The sequence below is a fragment of the Parasteatoda tepidariorum genome, chromosome 4 (assembly GCF_043381705.1).
Source record: "Parasteatoda tepidariorum isolate YZ-2023 chromosome 4, CAS_Ptep_4.0, whole genome shotgun sequence".
NCBI lineage: Eukaryota > Metazoa > Arthropoda > Arachnida > Araneae > Theridiidae > Parasteatoda > Parasteatoda tepidariorum.
The window spans coordinates 73,625,383-73,635,305 of NC_092207.1; the positions used below are offsets into that span (position 1 = coordinate 73,625,383).

The 9,923-nt window shown below is 29.6% G+C and overlaps 1 protein-coding gene across 1 annotated transcript in view; it reads right to left on the reverse strand.

The window, feature by feature from the left end:
* LOC107439624 (SUN domain-containing ossification factor) overlaps nucleotides 1-6,811 on the reverse strand; it is a 66,512-nt gene extending 59,701 nt beyond the window's left edge. The window contains exon 1 of the mRNA XM_043040108.2: nucleotides 6,558-6,811. Coding sequence (XP_042896042.1) covers nucleotides 6,558-6,616 — 59 coding nt within the window. The 5' untranslated portion in view covers nucleotides 6,617-6,811. The remainder of the gene's footprint in view (nucleotides 1-6,557) is intronic.
* Nucleotides 6,812-9,923: the final 3,112 nt, after the last annotated feature.

Genomic DNA, 9,923 nt, shown 5'->3' on the forward strand with positions numbered 1-9,923 from the left:
TATATATATATATTGTTCATGTATTTTAATACGTAATCAATTATTACTACACTCTAATTACGAATCACGTATTTAAGTAATCACTTTATCTATGCCGATTTTATCGTATAAATCTAGGAGGTCTTCCTATCTTTTTATCGGTATTTAATGCAACGCTTTTTCTGGTGGTTTTGAAAATCCTGATTAAATTCTGCCCGAGAAATTAAATTCTGTTTCAGGTTTTTTGTAGCATAAAAAATGCTTAAAAAAGATTTGTAAAACTTCTTATAATAAAATTAACAAAAGTCTTAAATTTGAAGTTTATTCCCCACTAAATGCTGAATCTTATTTTTCGCTATAATTTAAAACATTTTAACCCCTATAAACTTTTTTTTTTATTGTTAGAATTTGTGTTAAAATTGACCCCTGCATGTTATAAAAAAAATACTTTTTTCCCCATTGGTTTTATGCATTTCGATTGCTTTTTTTTTTTCTTTTTTGATAAGATATTCTTCAAAAAAAAAGTAATCAATTTTTTATTCTTCAAGTTTAAATAAAATCTAATGTTAAATAATTAACGTTAAAATATTAAATTTTATGAAAACATGCCAGTAAGTTAAATGATAAAAAGAATTTAGCTCCTATAGAACACTGATATTTTTATAAAAATTACTATAATTGTTATAAAAATGTCTGAGGTCTAAATACTTTGGCATGCAGACCTTCATTGATCAATCTACTGCCTGAGAGGCTCTTCACTCAAAAAGGTTGTACCACTTTAATGCAAAGAAAAGTTAACGTCAGAGGTTCTGTTCAGTTAAGAGAACTTAATTTTCAATTTTCGTAATGTAAAAACATGAGCAGTAGAGTTACTCACTTCCGATATCTCTAATCTACATGTGCTCCCTGAGCAGTGTTAAACCAAATAAGTAACAGAATTCATCAAAGCAGCCCCAACGACATACTTTCTCTAAATATTAAGAAAAGAAGCCCTTCTAAAAGAAATTCGAATACAAAAAATAAAGGCAAAGATGCTTCTCAGGGCCGAAATGTGACAGCCATTACTTCTCTCTTTTGGAATACTGGTGACCTGTGTAGCTCCAAGTAAACTAAACTAAAAAACCAAGTTTGGTTAACTTTTGTAGACTAAAACTATGGTGACAGAAGAATATGTTTTCGTAATTGTTGAGGCTGGTGCTTCAACCTACTCCTTAAATTACTACAAATGTAAATGTTATGCCTTATTCTTCACTACGGAGATCATGATAAATCACCTCTGGCATAATTGTTGAATTAAAACATTCTGTCACTGTCAAATTCGAAATGTCACACAAAATGAAGAGAACAGGTGTGAAACCGTGGAGCTAAATTTGTGGGAAAACAACACTAGAACTAAACTCATATTTGCTTATACCACTTCCAGCATTTTACCATTGACCCCAATTCTTGAACATGTCCTTGGTAAAAATAAAATTATTGGTGATTTCAATAGACTATCTTTGAGATAGGGTTATAAAGACACTGATTCACAGAGGAAAGCAATGGAGGACTTTCACTGTAACTCCATCACGAGGCATACTTTTATTCTGCTCAAGGGTGAAAATATTAATCCAGATTTTGCCATTGCACATACAATCATTGCTTTAAAAATATCATTGAATTTGTTGGAATCTTACAGTGGCTATATCCATAAAATTCTCAGTGTTAAGCATTTCCCTTGAACTACTTCTTCTGGCCCAATATTACGATAAATGACTCTTAGAGATACTCCAGAAATTAGTTACCTTGCCTTCACGGAAGACATTGGTATATTCTAAACCAGGGTTGGAATTTTTGCCGGCAAAAAGGGGTTTTTGCCAGGACAGTGGCAAAAACCTGGTAAAAACCGGCAAAAACCAAATTATCTAAATAGCTGATTAAATATTATTACAAAATACTTGAAACAAATTTAACTCAATCATAAGGAATAATAATTTTGATACATTACATGAAAAAATTATTTTTAACATATTAATAATTAATATAAGGGTAATAATTTTTAAAAGATTGAAAGTTTTTGATCTCTTTTCATTTTAGAATCCTAAAATAAATGTTTTTTTACAAATAAATAAATATTATTATTTGTATAATATTATTATTTATTATAAAAAATTATTATTTGTACAATAATTAACTACACATGTTGATAGATATTTTATGCTTTAAATTATAGTTATATTAATTTAAAATAAGTTCATTTCTCTGGAAAAAAGAGAATAATCGCAAATGTTCCAATCAATAATGTTTTAAACTACTAAAATGATATATTATTACATTATCATTTAATTATGGAATAATAATTTTGTTAATTTTTTTGTAATTATTTATATTCATAGTATATATTTCAATTTTAGGAATAATTTTGTATCAAAAATGTGTTTTTGTCCTCTCATCTTGGAAAATATAGGTTTTTGCCACTTTTTGCCAATTTGCTTGGCAAAAACCTGTTTTTGCCAGGACGGTTTTTACCGGTATTTACCATGGTTTTTTCCTCCTGCGGCAATATCTTGCCAACCCTGTTCTAAACAGATCAAAATATTAACACTGCTAATATTAATATAAATGATGCCACGATCCTTCTTGAGGAATGATGAAAGGAAAACTATGATTGTCAATACTGAGAAGATGGTTTACCAAATATTTGCTTAGTCAACCAAAGACCACTAAAATATCATTAGATATAAAAATCAGGATCTATGCAAACAAGATAATTTTGGATAACTAGTTGTGTTCCTTGATAATAAATTATCATAGAAGAAACTTGCAGAAGAGACTGGAGAAAGAGAAAAAGGAAGGCTTGGCCTCTTGGGGATTCTCACCAGACATTCTGACCACTGTTAATTATGTGAGATCTGTTCTAGAATATGGCGGCAAATTTCTAGCCACAGCCGTTAATATTTTGCCCCGTTAGTTGTTGTGACTAAGTTGGCAAGGTCCAAAATAAAGCTGCGAAATTTATTACCTCTGCAACCTGTTCCACGCCTATTAGAAATTCAAACAAGCCTCAAACCTCTGGGTGCCCATAGAGAGAGAGAGAGAGACAGTTTGAAAAGTGTAGGAGGCCTGTTCTAACTGAAAAATGACACACCATTTGTTTCTTAAAAAAATGCAAAAGACCTTATGTCCAAATTAGTGATCCAAATGTTAACAAAAATCTCTCCAATATTTTTGCCTTCGAGAGATATTTCCACCTACTTTCAGAATCCTAACTATGAATCTCTCTATTGATGCCCAACAAAGAAAAAATTATACCATCCCTGCTCTTGTACTTGAAGTTATTGCAAATAGATACCCAAAAAGTTTTTTGCTCCATATCTATATAGCTGACTGCCTTATTCTCAATCCCACTTAAACGGACCTGTCCGAACAGATTGATTTTTCTCAGAATTGTTAATGGACAATACTATCTCGAAAATCACCTTCGCCATATAGACATTTTTAAACTCTACAGATTACTCTCCGGGTTCCTCAAGAGAGAATATGAACTTCAATTACTTAACAGTTTTTCCAACCCTAATTATTTGATCATTGAGTCTCTTTACATGAAGGCTATTTTGTGCTAGGGTCATTGAAAAAAAGAGACCGCTGCAACCGGCTATTCATCGTAGGATAAAAAAGTGATGTAAAAATAATATATTTAAATTTAATACTGTTAATTAACCAGATAAAATTCAATGCAACCCAGAGCATCCTAATACAGGTATTCACACAATATACTTTTGTGAGGCACTTGCATTTGACAAAAACAATGAAAGCTTTACACCTTCAGCCCTTGTTGAGTTTGCACTAATGAAAAAGATCTAACAACAAAATGAAAGATATCTAAGAAGGTAAAGGGAGCAGATCCTTCATCTAAAACACATCCAAAATAAATTTTTTAAACAAAGCTTGATTGTTTCAGTATATAACGGTCAAGACTACAAGGAAAACAATTTACAAAGCTGTAAAATAAAAGCAAAAATGCAAAATAATGTATAAAATGTTTAAAAATGAGTTAGTCTTTTGCTTTTCTCTTTAAAATACATTGACTGAAAAAAATGTGTTAGCTTTATTTATGATTTAGCTTTGTATTAAGGCCTAATTGTTCTACAAACTTCTAAGTATCAGAGATTTTACTAGATTTTGAAAACTACAGGGGCATAGAACCTAGAAATTCCAACTTTCTAGTTCTTTTTTCACTATAAAAGCGAGTCCTCATTTAAAATATGCATTTTTACTTTTTAGCGATCTATTAAAATGCATGTTTTTAATTATTTTATCTGTTGATAACCAATTCAAAGAACTTCAAAACAAGAAAAAGTTATATGAACAATCAAGCATATATGACTGATTATACCTCTGCATCAAGGAAAAGCAACAATATAATATGGTCGTTAAAATGATTATAATTTTCTCTTTGAGCTACGAATAAAGAAAAAAAAATTTAATCTTAAATTAGGTTATAATTTTACTTCAAGCTATTGTTTTTTGTGCTGGAGCATTATGCATTCCTTGGGAAGTTTTATAACTTATCTTTTGAGTCCCTTCTAGAATTTTTAGTATACTTGATATGTTGTAGCACATAAGTGGAAACACTGAAATATTATCACTAAAACACCTTGATGGCTTATTAATGGTGAAAACAGCACAGCAAGGCTCAGAAGTAAGGGTAGTCTATTTATCCAAGACCACTAAAATTTGACTCTGATCACAATATTATAAATCATCGGCAGTTTCTCAGATCAGCAATCGATATAAAGAGATTCTCTGGACTACTTCGGTTTTTTGGTTTGCATATTTGTCAAAAAATAGCATATTTCATCGTAATAGTGAGCTAAATTACAGTGATAACTCCTATTATGAACTCTCTCACAAAACAAACACCTCTTATGATGAACATATTTTTATTTCCCTGGGAATCTTCCATGATTTAACAATTGTGTACATTCTCCTAAAAACGGGCACTTCCTTTACTGGACGTAGACAGTCATTTATGCCCCCAAATGTTATTCTCTATCTTTGTAAACCAGAGACCAATTTTTTTAAACTTGAAAAAAAAAACTGTTTCTGCTTTAAATTCTAAGGAAATTAAATATGCAAATTTCCATCATTTTTAAGGATGTAAAATTTTTTACCTTATCCACAACTAAAAATACTAAACTATTTCACTACTAAATAATTAATCATTCTCCTTCCACCTTCTTTTATCTTCGCAAAGAAAGGAGAGAAAATGCTCATGTGAAGTACTTTAGACAGTATCATCTTTTGATCTTTTCGACTAGAAGATACTGTTTAGGAGACCCTACAAGATGCCTTAAATGCTCTTAATTTCTCTTCCCCAATGAAAATTCCTTTCTATTCATTATCAGTTTGGATGTACATTTATTTAGACTATTGAAAGATGACCAGTTGTGATTAAGACAACTCCATAGAGCCTCATGCCTTACTGCTCTTTATTTCTCCGTGCATAGTGCGGAATTTATTTTCAAGGAGGTATTACCAAGTTTTATTAAGTGATGGGGCAGTGTTAGGGATGTAAACCTAATAACTGAGGTTCCATTGTATATTTATTGTAAGTTTTCCCAAATATCCACTATCCTTAAATTCTATTAGCTTTTTAAAAAGAAATTAATACAAACATATAAACAAACCAACAAAAATGTACACATTAGTCTTTCAATCTTTTCTACTCTATAAAGGCTTGATCATTACAATACAAACTCAAGAGCTCAGAGAGAATATTGAAACACAAACAATCAAACAGGAATATACAAGCAGACATATGAGCAAAACACTCAACAAGAGTTTATATTGAATGAATTCCACATTTGTTAATGAATTTCCTAACTGCCACAGAATTTTGAATTTTTGCAGAACGAACATAGATCTTTAGCAATCCCTGGAGCTTTAATTGTTATAATAAAGGCAACCACTAAAATTAGGGAGCAGATTAAGATTCATGATTGACAAAAATTGGGTCATGAAAATCTAAGCAACCACACCATTTGAAGCAACAAGAGGTAGAATCAATTTAATAATTTGCAAAATCTATCATTAGAAAATACAATGACAACACACAATTTGTCTATCATTTGTCATGATAAGTTATTCATTTTTTTTTTCAGGACAAATTATTGCTGGTTTTAAACTAAGGAATAATTAAGAGATTAATTGAAAAATATTCTTTTCCTGCAGTTTTTTTTCTTTTCTATTTTTCAAAAAAAGGCTATACACTTCTATTATTGTTTTGAAAAGAACAAGTAAATTGACAATTTAAATTTCACTATAAAATCAAACTTTTAAATTTGAAACCCTATTCATCAATTAAAAATAATTTAGACGATTTAAATAATTTTGAAAACAAATATAAATTTAATGATTCATGGGGTTTACAATACAAAGGCAAATCTGCTACTATTAAACTGTTAAAAATTCGCAGAGAATATTTTTAATAAGCATGCAATCACGTCTGTAAATAATAACAAGCAGAAAAAAATTAATTACTATTCACCAGTGATTTTATAATAAACATTAAAATTATTGTTTTGACAGAAACTTACCAAAGTAAACACAGTATGTTTATAAAAAGAAGTCTTTTAGATACGCAGATTCCTTTCATGTTTGCGCACTGTACACATTGTAAAAGAATAATCTATATAAATTAGAAGAAAACGCATTTATTTCATGAACTTCATCAAAACTTACTAACATGCTTTATTAAAGTTTAAAACTGACGTGTAACCATGTAACAGCGACATGTAAAATGACAGATTGTTATTCATTTGTGGGCATTTTAAATATCGATTTAATATACTTCGTCAAAAACAATAATCGATTAAAAGAGATCGATCGATTCTAAATATCGAACACTTTCCTTAATCTTATTGGTATGTTCAAAGAAAGCTAAAAGCTACTCTAAAGAAATAGCATTTAAGGATGTAAGGAATTAAATCACGTGGCTTCCGTCTTTTTTCAGCCCCTTCTCACTGAAGACAAATTTTTTACAAATTGTATGAGGAAAAGAGCCTGATTGGCTAGTTTTTCGCAGGTATATATTTTTCAACAGTCAATCCAATGGATAGTGTTTTCAATATAAATATAAACAATAACAATCTCGAGCTCAATATTTGCACCAGTTCCGGTTGGAAAACTTGCAACTGCTTACTGCAGCTTATTCTGCACAGCGATATTTTCAAACGGATAATTTTGTTTTCAATAAAAGAAATAAATTAGCTAATTTCTGAGCTCAAGTCTGGTGTATTTCATAAGATAATAATGTTATTAATGTTATTCTGGTGAGTTTTAAGTGAAAATTTGTTTCAGTTATTTATAGATATATTATTAAAAAAGATGACATGGTTACTAGATTTTGAATAACTCGCTTTCTTGGCAGTCCTGATTTGGCCTCTTTCCATTTGTTTATTACTGTTTGTTCTTGTTGCAAGCTGTGCGTATGCACCATCTTACGTTAGTGTTAGGACCTTTGGCATTGTGAACACAAGTATTGTTAGTACTGTAAACGCAAGTAATAAGTTATCAAACACACGTTTGCAAGAATCTCAAAACACAATGACCACGTTTTGAGCCAAGAGGCATTAAAATACACCGAAAACAGCAACACGGAAGTATAGGCGGTATGGAGCTGGCAGCGTTCCCTAGTGTGGAAAACATCATCCATTAGCGATCGAAATGGACTGTAGGTGGCGTAGAGCTGAACTCTCTACCTATGGCAACACTTCACATGCTTTCACCAGAAGCACGTGGAGAGTCATAGAAGAAGGAAGTACGTAAGTTTCTGTCTTGATTTTCATAAAGATTAAAATCTTCTAAGTTGGGAAACTATATGGAACTGAAAAGTTCATTAAACATAATTCTAAAAAAAAGTATCCTGGAAATTTTAAAAAATATTTGTATTAATTAAGGAAGAAAAATATTAGGAAAAGGAAAAATATCGTAGTACATTCCTATACAGTTAAAACATTCCTATACATTCCTATACATTCCTAAAAAGATGAGGGAAAGAAAGGGAGAAGGGCCAAAGGCATGGAGCCGGTCTTCTCCTCAGATGGCGTATTCGAGTGTCGCGATCACCTATTTATCAATCCTGTGAGATTTTTTCTTATGCGAAAAAAGATGAGGCAGCGAGAATGAACCTAATAATTAAATTATTTCAGCTTATTCTGATTTTTTTCGATTCATTTGAACTACGAGATTCAATTTGAAACTGATTTAATAAAAAAGAACACAATTGTGGCACATTGGCGCACTTTCTGTGAAAACACTTGAAAGGCGATAAATAATTACAGGCCGTGAAGAAAAAAATTATTTTGATTAGTTTCATCCCTTCGATAGTTAATCGTGGAATTATTTTCAGCACTATAATTCGTTCGAAATTGGTTTGAAATTAGCTTTGGAATTCATGTGACTTAACGTCATAGTTTCCAAAAATACTCAAACCTACTTAAAAGTATCTCTGAAAGATTTTTGAAAGAAAAATTATGACCAAATAATAAAATGCTTGCATCAAAAGCGTAGGTGTTGCTAAGAAAGAAAGTAAGCATTTCAAAAATTCCTATTAAAGCAAAGTTAAACTTCAATTGAAGAGCATGTTTGAATACCTTGGATAGGATACAAATTAGCTGTCTAATCTGTGCCTATGGTAAAATATGCCCCATTAATTCATGTCATTTACTTTCAAACTAACAAAAACTTCCAAACTTATGTGCAATTATGGAATAGTTGTTTGGCTTTTCGCCTTCAATCAGACAGGTCTTGAATTCATATTCTAACAGGGGCTTGTTAATTTTAGTCCTAATGTTCTGTTCTAAAATATTTGATAAAAAATTTTATTTAGTTTATAAATTATTATTTTTTAATTTTAATTATTTTTCTAAAACAGTTCCATTTTTTAAGAAAATTAAAAAAGATTTATTTTTAATAAAAATATCTGAAATATTTTTAAAAATTTTAATTTAAACTTTAAATTAAATGTTTTTTAAATTATCCATATATTTCATTAAAATATTAAAGAAATTAAATATCTATTAATTTGTGAGTTTTCAAATATTAAATTTTTAAAAAAAAAATTAAATTAAAAATAATGAATTATAAATTGAATAAAATATATGAGATAGTTATCAAACTCTTGTGAAAAAGAAAATTAGGCTTAAAATTCAACAGTCCCAGCAGAGATTTGATTTCTAGGCCTGTTTTGATGAAAACAGTCAGCCAAACCATCACATCACGAAGACAAAAGTTGTGAAGCTTATATTAGTCTAAAAGTAAATGAACTTAAACTTCAATAGGGCATATTTTACCCTATGAGCAGATTAGACGGCTAATATATATCTTATCAAAGATTTTCCAACATGCTCTGTAGTTTAAGTTTAATTTTGTTTTAATAGGAATTTCCGAAATGCGTACTTCCGTTGTATAATTGGCAACCATAAAAACATAAGGTTTGGAAAGAGTGAGAATGCTATGAAGCTGTCCAATTGAAATTATGAAATTTGCATTCCTTTTCTATGATTATTTAGATTTATCAGTAGAGTCTACGAGTAATTTAAAAGTGTTTGAATAGATTAAATTTTTTTAGAAATTTCAATTTTTCTTAAAGTTAAGAAATTAAAGAGGTATGTCAAAAATGTTTTAAATTAAACTATTAAAAATTAAATTATTAAATTAATAAATTATTAAACGAAATTGTTTTAAAGTTTGAATAGTTAAACTTTATAAGAAAATCACTTTTTTGGAAAAATTATTTAAATTAAAAGTGTTATCGAAAAAATTAAAAACAGTTATGGAAATATAAAATGATACTTGTAGAGAAATTAAGTTAAATGAATTTTTTTTTTTTCACAGAATGTTGAATTAATGCTTTTTCCACATTTTTCAGTTAATAAACAATGCAATGATTGACTCTTGAT